Raw genomic sequence first — 12,324 nt, 5'->3', positions numbered from 1 at the left:
TTTTGTATTTTTAGTAGAGACAGGGTTTCAGCATGTTGGCCAGGCTGGTCTCGAACCCCTGACCTCAGGTGATCCACTTGTCTCAGCCTCCCAAGTGCTGGGATTACAGGCGTGATTCATTGTGCCTGGCCTACAAGTACCCTTTCTAACTGAGGGCAACTGTAAAGGAAGTAGGGCATAGAAGAAGAGTAGTGGGCCCTTTGCCCAGAAGAGAGGAGGAGGAAGAAAAAAGGGGGTACTTAGGGTACCCTACCCACAGGCAGGCCCCAGACAACAGCTGGAGATAGCCAAATGTTAATCACCAATTAGCACAGTTCAGGTGGAAAGGGCAACTCTATTATGTGTAAAATGGACTTAATGTGGCAGGAGCTGTGGGCTTAATTTCTTGAGATAAGATGCTTTTAGGCTAATCAGCAGGTCTATGCCTAATATAAAGGAGCTGGGGCCTGATTTCTTCAGCAGGCTCAGAAGGTCCAGAAGGCAGGGAAAAGAGACCCCTATCTGTCTTTCTTCTGAAAGAGCTGGAAAGGAAGTCTGGTAAGAGAAGTGGAGACAGGGATGGATGAGATGACCTGAGAGTGGGTGGATCTTGGCAACCCTGAGATGCTCAGCAGCCCTGGCATCTTACTTTTCTCTTCCTCTATATGAGACGTGAGAAGATAGCCAGGTGTGGTGCCTCATGCCTGTAATCCCAATACTTTGGGAGCCGAGGTAGGAGGATCATTTGAGCACAGGAGTTCAAGACCAGCCTGGGCAATAGAGGGAAACTCGATCTCTATACAAAATTTAAAAAATTAGCTGGCCATGGTGGTACATGCCTGTGGTGCTAGGTACTTGGGAGGGTGAAGTGAGAGTTTTGCCTGAGCCCAGGAGGTTGAGGCTGCAGTGAGCCATGATTGTGTCACTGCACTCCAACCTGGGTGACAGAGCGAAACCCTTTCTCAAAAAAAGAGAAAGAGAAATGAGAAGCTAGCTCTGATGGTTTGTTTGTTTGTTGTTTGTTTGTTTGTTTAGAGATGGAGTCTCGCTCTGTCACCCAGGCTGGAGTGCACTGGCCCGATCTTGGCTCACTGCAACCTCTTCCTCCCAGGTTCAAGCGATTCTTGTGCCTCAGCCTGCTGAATAGCTGCGATTACAGGCGCACACCACCACACCTGACTAATTTTTGTCTTATGTAGAGACAGGATTTCACCATGTCGGCCAGGCTGGTCTCAAACTCCTGATCTCAAGTGATCCATCCACCTGGGCTTCCCAAAGTGCTGGGATTACAGGCATGAACCACTACACTCAGCCTGGTCCATCTCTTGGTCAGGTTCCATGTCCCTTCTAGTCACTAACTCCAGCAGACGGCACCTCTCACCTTCCCCCAAGGTGTTGCCCCAGGCTCTTAGAAAAGATTCAAAGTGGCCCAATGCGATGGCACACGCCTGTAATCCCAGCACTTTGGGAGTCCCAGGTGGGCGAATAACGAGGTCAGGAGTTCGAGACCAGCTTGGCCAATATGGTGAAACCCTGTCTCTACTAAAAATACAAAAATTAGCCAGGCGTGGCAGCACATACCTGTAGTCCAGGCTACTTGGGAGCCTGAGGCAGAAGAATGGCTTGAACCCAGGAGGTGGAGATTGCAGTGAGCCAAGATTGTGCCACTGCACTCCTGTCTGGACAACAGAGCAAGACTCCATCTCAAAAAAAAAAAAAAAAGGAAAAGAAAAGGTCCAAACCTCAAGGCTTTGCTCGTCCCCAGCTTTCAGAGCCCCTACTGGTTGCTCTCTCAGCATGTCCTGGCTTTTTTCTGTCTTAGCTCAGGAAATAACCTTGGAAGATGGTGGCCATGAAGACCTTCGCTCTGCTGCTGCTGTCCCTGTTCCTGGCAGTGGGACTAGGAGAGAAGAAAGAGGGTCACTCCAGGTAGGAGTGGTGAGAGGGAAGGGATGGGGAAGAGGAGGGGCTAGGATGACAGGTTCTGGATTTGTTTCAAGTGGGAGGTGAGAAAGGGAAGGAATCCAGGCTAAGAAGTAGGAAGCTCCAGGGAAATACCTGCCGGCAATGTGAGTGCAAAGTGAGCACCGAGCCAGAGAGGATTTATTGTGTGCCACTGTTACAGTGGGAGAGACTATGGTTAGATCTCTGGAGGGACTTCCTGGTGGTTAATTGTCCGAAGATGAGTCTCCCTTCCCAATGAATGCTTTATTCATTTATGCATGTTTGCTTCTTTCTTTTCTTCTTTTTTATTTTTTTGAGACAGAATCTTGCTCTGTCGCCCAGACTGGAGTGCAGTGGTGTTATCACAGCTCACTGCAGCCTCTGCCTGCCAGGCTCAAGTATCCTCCCACCTCAGCCTCCCGAGCAGCTAGGGCCACAGGCGCGAACCAACATGCTCGGCTACTTTTTGAATTTTTTGTAGAGATGAGGTTTCACCATGTTACCCAGGCTTATGAACATTCTTTCTTTTTTTTTTTTTTTTGAGATGGAATCTTGCTCTGTCACCCAGGCCGGAGTGTGGTGGCATAATCTCAGCTCACTGCAACCTCTCCCTCCTGAGTTCAAGCAATTTTCCCTGCCTCAGCTTCCCGAGTAGCTGGGATTACAGGTGCCTGGCAACACGCCTGGCTAATTTTTGTATTTTTAGTAGAGATGGGGTTTCACTATGTGGGCCAGGCTGATCTTAAACTCCTGACCTCAGATGATCTCTCCGCCTGAGCCTCCCAAAGTGCTGGGATTGAAGGCATGTAATCCCGTGCCTGGGCTTTTTTTTTTTTTTTTTTTTTTTTTTTTGAGTCGGAGTCTCACTCTGTCGCCTAGGCTGGAGTGCAGTGGTGCAGTCTTGGCTCACTGTATCCTCTGCCTCTCCGGATCAAGCAATTCTCCTGCCTCAGCCTGGGATTACGGGCACCTACCACCACACCCAGCTAATTTTTTTGTATTTTTAGTAGAGACGGGGTTTTGCCATGTTGGCCAGGCTGGTCTTGAACTCCTGTCCTCAAGTGATCCACCCGCCTCGGCCTCCCAAAGTGCTGGGATTACAGGCGTGAGCCACAATGCCCGGCCATTATGCATGCTTTCAATCAAATTTTAGAGAGGGCCTCCTCTGTACCAGGCACAAGGGATGTATGTGAACATTGGTCCACAAATGCCTCCTGCCTTCATGAAGCACACAGACCCAAGGGGGAAATAAACCAAGAACCATATAGGCATGTTGCAAATCATCATGAGTACTGTGTGGAAAAGCGGAGAATATGACCAGCGAATATAGCAGGGGGCTCAGACTGTGTTTTCAGGACCAAGAAATAACTAGTTTGAGTAGAGTTGGGCTTTCTCAGGTGCAAGGACAAACCATATGCCCACATAAATTTGGCATATGTAATTTGTAAATTTGAGGCACAGATGTCAGAACACGTACAAGAAGAGAACAGTATCATGTAGATGTTTCTTTCTTTTTTTTTTTTTTTGAGATAGAGTCTCGCTCTGTTGCCCAGGCTGGGGTGCAGTGGCTCGATCTCGGCTCACTGCAACCTCCGCCTCTCGTGTTCAATCTATTCTCTGCCTTAGCCTGTCAAGCAGCTGGGATTACAGGCACCCACCACCACGCCCTGCTAATTTTTGTATTTTTAGTAGAGATGGGGTTTCACCATCTTGGCCATGCTGGTCTTGAACTCCTGACCTTGTGATCCACCTGCCTGGGCCTCCGAAAGTGCTGGGATTACAGGCGTGAGCTACTGCACCTGGCCCGTATCACATACATGTTAAGAACATAGATCTGAGCCCAGGTGGCCTGGGGTAAATCCTGGATCTGTTACCTATACGGAGTGGCAGATAATAAGATAATAATAAGGTAATCTCTGCACCTTGGTTTCTCCACTCACAAAATGGGGATATAACTAGAACCCACCTCATAGGATATTGTGAGGATGAAATTATTTTATGGATTCAAGAGCTTATAAAGTGCCAGAGTCACAGTCAGTGCTTTTGTATGAGTTGACTATTATTACGGAATGTGAACCAAGAAATTGATCAGGAAGGGCCAGGGCAGGAGGAATAAAGGAGGGAATTGTGTGACTCAGTCCTTTCAGATGAGGGGGACCCCGATCCCTTTTTTTTTTTTTTTTTTTTTTGAGATGGAGTCTCGCTTTGTCACCTAGGCTGGAGTGTAGTGGCGTGATCTCAGCTCACTGCAAGCTGTGCCTCCTGGGTTCATGCCATTCTCCTGCCTCAGCCTCCCAAGTAGCTGGGACTACAGGCGCCCGCCACCACACCCGGCTAATTTTTTGTCCTTTTAGTAGAGACGGGGTTTCACCGTGTTAGCCAGGATGGTCTTGATCTCCTTACTTCATGATCCGCCCGCCTTGGCCTCCCAAAGTGCTGGGATTACAGGTTGTGAGCCACTGCGCCCAGCTTTCTTTCTTTTTTTTTTTTTGAGACGAAGTTTCACTCTTGTTCCCTAGGCTGGAGTGCAATGGCACAATTTCGGCTCACTGCAACCTCCACCTCCCGGGTTCAAGTGATTCTCCTGCCTCAGCCTCCTGAATAGCTGGGATTACAGGCATGTGCCACCACACCTGGCTAAATTTTGTATTTTTAGTAGAGACGGGATTTCTCCATGTTGGTCAGGCTGGTCTCGATCCCGACCTCAGGTGATCCGCCTGCCTTGGCCTCCCAAAGTGCAGGGATTACAGGCATGAGCCACCGCGCCTGGCCCCTGATCCCTTTTTGGCCAGAATCTAGAGCCACACACACTGAGGCTACAGGAAGTGGGCCCTGGAGCTGAGGATAAAGCCTGGGGTGGGGTGGGGTGGGGGAGTGGATCTGCAGGGAGTCTCCATAAAAACGGACTCGTTTGTTTTCAAGTGTCTGCCTCCTGTCAGTGATAGTCATTTATCCTAGCATTGTGATTCTCCCCCCATCTCTGCCCCTTCTCTGCACCCTTATTTCCAGCCTTCTCCCCTCCCTGCCTGTCGGATCTCATGCTAAGGTGAGCAGCCCTCAACCTCGAGGCCCCAGGTACGCCGAAGGGACTTTCATCAGTGACTATAGTATTGCCATGGACAAGATTCACCAACAAGACTTCGTAAACTGGCTGCTGGCCCAAAAGGGGAAGAAGAATGAGTGAGTCGTTGCTTATGCTCCTCCTGTTCCCTGTGCTGGGCTCTGGGCTCTGCCTTCCTACCTTCAGAGGAGGCCATCGGCTGTGGCCACACAGGCCACGTGATGCACAACCCCAGGTGGCATCTTTCTTTTTCTTCTTTCTTTTCTTTTCTTTTTTTTTGAGACAGAGTTTTGCTCTTGTTGCCCAGGCTGGAGTGCAATAGCACAATCTTGGCTCACCACAACCTCCACCTCCTGGATTCAAGCGATTCTCCTGCCTCAGCCTCCCGAGTAGCTAGGATTACAGGCATGCATCACCATGCCCAGCCAATTTTTCTTTTTTTTTCTTTTTTTTTTTTTTTTGAGACGGAGTCTCGCTCTGTCACCCAGCCCAGGCTGGAGTGCAGTGGCCGGATCTCCGCTCACTGCAAGCTCCGCCTCCCGGGTTCACGCCATTCTCCTGCCTCAGCCTCCCTGGTAGCTGGGATTACAGGCGCCGCCACCTCGCCCGGCTAGTTTTTCTCTTTTTTTGTATTTTTAGTAGAGACAGGGTTTCACTGTGTTAGCCAGGATAGTCTCGATCTCCTGACCTCGTGATCCGCCCGTCTCGGCCAAAGTGCTGGGATTACAGGCTTGAGCCACCGTGCCCGGCCTATTTTTTTTTCTTTTGAGATGAAGTGTAGCTCTGTTGCCCAGGCTAGAGTGCAGTGGCTCGATTTTGGCTCACTGCAACCTCCGCCTCCTGGGTTCAAGCGATTCTTCTGCCTCAGCCTCCTGAGTAGCTGGGACTACAGGCGTGTGCCACCATGCCTGGCTAATTTTTTTTTTTTTTTTTTAGTAGAGACAGGGTTTCACCATGCTGACCAGTCTGGTTCTCGAACTCCTGACCTCATGATCCATCTGCCTCAGCCTCCCAAAGTGCTGGGATTATAGGCATGAGCCACCGTGCCTGGCCTAATTTTGTATTTTTAGTAGAGATGGGGTTTCTCCATGTTGGTCAGGCTGGTCTCGAACTCCTGACCTCAGGTGATCTACCAGCCTTGGCCTCCCAAAGTGCTGGGATTACAGGCGTGAGCCACTGCACCCACCCTGGGTGGCACCTTTCACTAGGCAAGGATGGGGAGTTAGACATGGTAGCTCTGGCCAGGACCCTGACTTGGGCACCAGTCTAGGCTAGGGGTAGAGACCAGGGCTATTCCCTAATCCTTTACTTCTTTTTTTTTCTCTCTTTTTTTTTTTTTTTTTGAGACGGAGTCTCGCTCTGTCGCCCAGGCTGGAGTGCAGTGGCACGATCTCGGCTCACTGCAAGCTCCGCCTCCCGGGTTCATGCCATTCTCCTGCCTCAGCCTCCCGAGTAGCTGGGACTACAGGCGCCCACCATGCACGGCTAATTTTTTTGTATTTTTTTAGTAGAGACGGGGTTTCACCATGTTAGCCAGGATGGTCTCGATCTCCTGACCCTGTGATCTGCCCGCCTTGGCCTCCCAAAGTGCTAGGATTACAGGCGTGAGCCACCGCACCCAGCCTCCCTTCTTTTTTTGAGACAGGATCTCTCTCTGTCACCCAGACTGGAGTGCAGCGGCACCATCATGGCTCACTGTAGCCTTGACCTCCTGGGCTCAAGCAATCCTCCCACCTCAGCCTCCCAAGTAGTTGTGACTACAGCCTCACAACACCAGGCCTGGCTAATTTTTAAAATTATTTGTAGAGACAGAGTCTTACTATGTTGCCCAGGCTATTCTCAAACTCCTGGGCTTAAGTGATCCCCACTCACATTGGCCTCCCAAAGTGCTGAGATTACAATTGTGAGCCACTGTGCTGGCCCTAATCCTTTACTTCTAAGGGAAGAAGTCAGAAGATGTATGGGAGCTCAGAGAGGAGCCCCAGGGGTCTGAGGATGAAGGGAGGGAGAGATGAGCTCCTAATGACTGCTTGCTTGGCGATGGCCACTTCAGACTTTGAAAACAGGATTGGCTAGGGCCGGGCCCAGTAGCTCACACCTGTAATCCCAGCACTTTGGGAGGCTGAGGCGGGCAGATCATGAGGTCAGGAGATTGAGGCCCTCCTGGCCAACATGGTGAAACCCCGTCTCTACTAAAAGTACAAAGATTAGCTGGGTGTGGTGGCACATGCCTATAATTCCAGCTACTCAGGAGGCTGAGGCATGATAATTGCTTGAACTCTGAAGGCGGACGTTGCAGTGAGCTGAGATCGCACCACTGTACCCCAGCCTGGCAACAGAGTGAGACTCTGTCTCAAAAAAAAAAAGGAAAGAAAATAGGATTGGCTGTGTACCGTGGCTCATGCCTGTAATCCCAACACTTTGGGAGGCCCAGGTAGGTGGACTGTTTGAGCCCATGAGTTCATTCGAGACCAGCCTGGGCAACAAGGCAAACAAAAAGTACAAAAATTAGCTGGGTGTGGTGTGGTAATGCCTGCCTGTAGTTTCAGCTACTCAGGAGGCTAAGATGGGAAGATGGCTTGAGCCTGGGAGGCAGAGGTTGCAGTGAGCCGAGATGGTGCCCCTGCACTCCAGTCTGGGCAATACAGCCAGACCCTATCTCTCTCTCTCTCTCTCTCTCTCTCTCTCTCTCACACACACACACACACACACACACAAAAGTGAAGAGAAGATGAACTGTCCTTATCCTTCTCCCTGCTCTATGCCAAGTCTCTTTCCCCGCTTGGTAGATTTTGAAAAGCTGTTCACTGGTGGAGGCAGCTGAAGGCCACCATTGGGTGGGCTTGAGTGGAGAAAGGTACCCTCTGCTTTTGGGGTTGAGGTACTAAAAGATTCAAGAGTCTCTAGACTGGAGTCTCCACAGCTTGCCCACTCTCTAATCTATATCTTCCCAGCTGGAAACACAACATCACCCAGAGGGAGGCTCGGGCACTCCAGCTGGCCAGTCAAGCTAATAGGAAGGAGGAGGAGGCAGTGGAGCCACAGAGGTGAGTCAAGGCGCAGAGGGAAGGGAGGCAGCCGAGCCTCCTGCCCCGCTCCCACCTTGTTGTTCTCTCTCCCTGACCCCAGAGCAGAGCAAGGACCCGTGATAAGCATCCTCTTCCTCTCAAGAGTTCAAAGAGGGGTCTTCATTGAGCAAACTCCTGGAGGTCAGCCCAAGCTTAAGGAAGAAGCCTTGGAGGAACAGGGGAGGGGTGCTAGGAGGGGTTTCAGGGACAGGGTTTCTAAGATTGATGACTTCATACACAGCAGAGTCACTGAGTCAGGAGAAGGGCAGGAAAGAAGAGACCTCAGGTTCTGGCCTCACCACCTCTCCCTGCCAAACTTCGGGAAGGCTGTTTGTGAAAGAGTGGGGGATCTTCCCAGGCCCACTCCCCTGAAATCAGTTATCCCCTCTCTGAATGGCACAGGTCATTTCAAAAAGTGAATGTGCCCAAAGTACTCTCTGCATTCTGGAACACTTGCAGAGGTGGATGGGCGGAATATCTCACACCAGAATTCTGTTTGACTCTCCCTGTAGGAAGAGTCCATATTCCTCAGGCAGGCAGCGCTGGGTGGGGCTGGCAGAAAGGAGGCTCCAGATCTCAGAGCTGAGCCAACAGAGAGGCAGCTGTGTTGGCTCCCTCCCCCCATCCGTGGCTGCCCCTCAGTGGTGTCCCCAGTCCTGTGTTTACTCTCTTTGGGTGCGGCTCAGGCTAAAACAGTCAGCCAGAGGCTGTTACCTTGCAGCTCCCCACCCAAGAACCCCAGCGATGAAGATTTGCTGAGGGACTTGCTGATTCAAGAGCTGTTGGCCTGCTTGGTGGATCAGAAAAACCTCTGCAGGCGCAGGTAGGGGAACGTGGTGTTGCACAGCAGTTCTAACTTGAGCTTGGGCATCAGACATGGATTCAGATCTTTGCCCCTCCACATGCTGGCTGTTTACGTAGCCTTTCTGAACCTCAATGTTTTCATTAAAATCAGAGGTATAGAATCATTTAACGGGATGTTGTGAGCTTTAAGTAAGAGAATGCAAGTGGAAAAATACAAAGAAAAAAACAAAAGAAAAATAAAGACAATTCAAATGGAGACCTGAGGGCCACCTTTGAGGAGTAATAAGAGCTCTGCAAGGTTAGCAGCTCTGATTACTATTTGTTCTTTCTCACTCCTCCAGGTGAGGTGCTGCTCTCCCCTGCCTATCCCTACCCACTGAGCTGAGCCCATCCTGTGCCCTGCCTGTCCCCAGTCCTACCGACCGAGCTGAGCCCCATCCTGTTCTCAGCTTTCCCTCTGTACCCTTGGGCCATGGCACCTTCCTGGTGATGGGAAACTGCATAGTTGGAGGCATGTTTCCTTTCTCTGTGGCCATTGGTGGCTTCAATGGTCTCTTGAATCCACCTCATCAGCTAGAAAATTCTTCAGTCCATTCCTTATGTCTCAGAATTGAGGGACTAAATATTATGAAGAGACCTGTCCTCCTAAAGGGTGAGACAGGATCCTCATGATGCAGACAGGGGGGCACGGAAACCAAAACACTTCAGACACTGATACTGAGCAGCTAGGGAGGGATTGAGGGACCAAATCTGGAACAGGAACCTCAGGAGGGGAAGAAGGGACAGGAGCGTGAGTAGATCCATGAAGAGGGTGTGAGAAAATCTCTGTAGGAAGGTGGGTAACGGTCTCTGTACTTTTGTGAATTATTCGGATTACTTATTAAAATGGTGATTTGATGGGGCAAAGGTGGGAGCACTGCTTGAGGCCAGGAGTTCAAGACTGCAGTGATCTATGATTACATCCGTAAATAGTCACCGCACTCCAGCTTGGGCACCACAGTGAGACTATCTCTTAAAAAATAAGTAAAATTGGCCAGGCGCGGTGGCTCAAGCCTGTAATCCCAGCACTTTGGGAGGCCGAGACGGGCGGATCACGAGGTCAGGAGATCAAGACCATCCTGGCTAACCCGGTGAAACCCCGTCTCTACTAAAAAATACAAAAACTAGCCGGGCAAGGTGGCGGGTGCCTGTAATCCCAGCTACTCGGGAGGCTGAGGCAGGAGAATAGCGTAAACCCAGGACGCGGAGCTTGCAGTGAGCTGAGATCTGGCCACTGCACTCCAGCCTGGGCGACAGAGCAAGACTCTGTCTCAAAAAAAAAAAAAAAAAAAAAAAAAGTAAAATGAGGCTGGGCACAGTGGCTCAAGCCTGTAATCCCAGCACTTTGTGAGGCCGAGGCGGGCAGATCACGAGGTCAGGAGATCAAGACCATCCTGGCTAACACGGTGAAACCCCGTCTCTACTAAAAATACAAAAAATTAGCCGAGCGTGGAGGCGGGAGCCTGTAGTTCCAGCTACTCGGGAGGCTGAGGCAGGAGAATGACATGAACCCGGGAGGTGGAGCTTGCAGTGAGCCGAGATTGCGCCACTGCACTGGTGACAGAGCGAGACTCCATCTCAAAAAAAATTAAAAAAAGTAAATTGATAAAAATTAAAATATTTAAAAAGGTGATTTGAAGGTAGGAGGGGTTCAACAATGGCTGGGTCCCAGGATAAACGTGCTTGGCCGACTCCAAGTCCATAACCTTCCTCTCCTTTCCCCACTCTCCCCAGGTCTCGGTGACTCTGACCACACCCAGCTCAGGACTGGATTCTGCCCTTCACTTAGCTCCTGCCTCAGCCCCACTCCAGAATAGCCAAGAGAAGCCAAACCAATAAAGTTTATGCTGAGATAAGTCGAGTGCATTGTGAAAATTTATTCAAATGACTACTGAGCACTAACAGGGCATGTTTGTCTTTGTGTATCTCTGTGTGTGTGGGCACCACCCAGTGGAAAGGAAATATGGTCTGGGCATGGTGGTATATGCCTGTAATCCCAGTACTCTGGGAGGCTGAGTCTGGAGGATTGCTTAACCCCAGAAGTTCCAGTCCAGCCTGAGTAACAGAGTGAGACCCCATCTTTGTTTTGTTTTGTTTTTTTTTCCTTTTTTTGAGATGGAGTCTCACTCTGTCGTCCAGGCTGGAGTGCAATGGCGCAATCTCAGCTCACTGCAACCTCTGTCTCCTGGGTTCAAGCGATTCTTCTGCCTCAGCCTCCTGAGTAGCTGGGATTACAGGCGCCCTCCACCATGCGTGGCTAATTTTTTTTTTTTTTTTTTTTTTCAGATGGAGTCTCGCTCTTGTTACCCAGGCTAGATGGAGTGCAATGATGAGCTCTCTGCTCATTGCAACCTCTGCCTCCCAGGTTCAATTGATTCTCTTGCCTCAGCCTCCCGAGTAGCTGCGATTACAGGCATGCGCCACCACACGGGGCTAATTTTGTATTTTCAGTAGGGTTTCTCCATGTTGGTCAGGCTGGTCTTGAACTCCTGACCTCAAGTGATCCACCCGCCTCCGCCTCCCAAAGTGCTGGGATTACAGGTGTAAGCCACCGTGCCCAGCCTAATTTTTGTAGTTTTAGTAGAGATGAGGTTTCGCCATGTTGCCAGGCTGGTCTTGAACTCCTGACCTCAGGTGATCCGCCTGCCTCGGCCTCCCAAACTGCTGGGATTACAGACATGAGACATCGTACCTGCTGGAGACCCCATCTTTAAAATAAAAAAAGAAAAAAGAAAAGAGGGCCTGGTGTTGTGGTGCAAGCCCGTCATCCCACCACTTTGGGAGCTTGAGGTGGGCAGATCACCTCAGGTCAGGAGTTTGAGACCAGCCTGGGCAACATGGAGAAACCTCGTCTCTACTAAATATACAAAAATTAGCTGGGCATGATGACAGGCACCTGTAGTCCCAGCTATTCGTGAGGCTGAGGCAGGAGAATCACTTTGACCCAGGAGGTGGAGGTTGCAGTGAGCTGAGATTGCACCACTGCACTCCAACCTGGGTAACAGAGCAAGACTCCGTCATGCACAAAAAAAAAAAAAAAAAGAAAGAAAGAAAGAAAAGAAAAGGATCATTTGAGGTCAGGAATTCAAGACCAGCCTGGCCAACATGGTGAAACCCTGTTTCTACTAAAAATACAAAAAAAAAAAAAAAAAAAAAAAAAAAAAAAATGAGCCAAACATGGTGGTACATGCTTGTAATCCCAGCTAATTGAGAGGTTGAAGCACGAGAATCGCTTGAACCCAGGAAGTGGAGGTTGCAGTGAGCCGAGATCACACCACTGCACTACATCCAGCCTGGGTAACAGAGTGAGACCCTGTGTCCAAAAAAAAAAAAAAGAAAGCAAGAAAAGGAGGCCGGGCGCGGTGGCTCAAGCCTGTAATCCCAGCACTTTGGGAGGCCGAGAAGGGCGGATCACGAGGTCAGGAGATC

At 50.2% G+C, this 12,324-nt stretch overlaps 1 protein-coding gene across 1 annotated transcript; it reads left to right on the top strand.

Annotated features, from left to right (window-relative positions):
- The first annotated feature begins 457 nt into the window (after window positions 1-457).
- On the top strand, window positions 458-10,797 carry GIP (gastric inhibitory polypeptide). Its single transcript, XM_010359789.2, has 6 exons — window positions 458-537; window positions 1,802-1,908; window positions 4,933-5,103; window positions 7,939-8,031; window positions 8,774-8,875; window positions 10,630-10,797. Exons 2-6 carry the CDS (start codon window positions 1,823-1,825, stop codon window positions 10,637-10,639), a joined length of 462 nt encoding a protein of 153 aa, XP_010358091.1. The 5' UTR covers window positions 458-537; window positions 1,802-1,822; the 3' UTR covers window positions 10,640-10,797.
- The last annotated feature ends 1,527 nt before the right edge of the window (window positions 10,798-12,324 follow it).

The sequence above is a fragment of the Rhinopithecus roxellana genome, chromosome 19 (genome assembly GCF_007565055.1).
Source record: "Rhinopithecus roxellana isolate Shanxi Qingling chromosome 19, ASM756505v1, whole genome shotgun sequence".
Classification (NCBI taxonomy): domain Eukaryota; kingdom Metazoa; phylum Chordata; class Mammalia; order Primates; family Cercopithecidae; genus Rhinopithecus; species Rhinopithecus roxellana.
This window is presented reverse-complemented; position numbering and strand designations above follow the sequence as displayed.

What these genes read in the sequence shown, in the direction of transcription:
- GIP (XM_010359789.2), top strand. Translation starts at nt 1,823, where the DNA reads ATGGTGGCCATGAAGACCTTCGCTCTGCTGCTGCTGTCCCTGTTCCTG. An exon ending in AAGAAAGAGGGTCACTCCAG is followed by an intron (nt 1,909 to 4,932) that starts GTAGGAGTGGTG and finishes CCTTATTTCCAG; the next exon opens with CCTTCTCCCCTCCCTGCCTG. An exon ending in GAGGCAGTGGAGCCACAGAG is followed by an intron (nt 8,032 to 8,773) that starts GTGAGTCAAGGC and finishes GTTACCTTGCAG; the next exon opens with CTCCCCACCCAAGAACCCCA.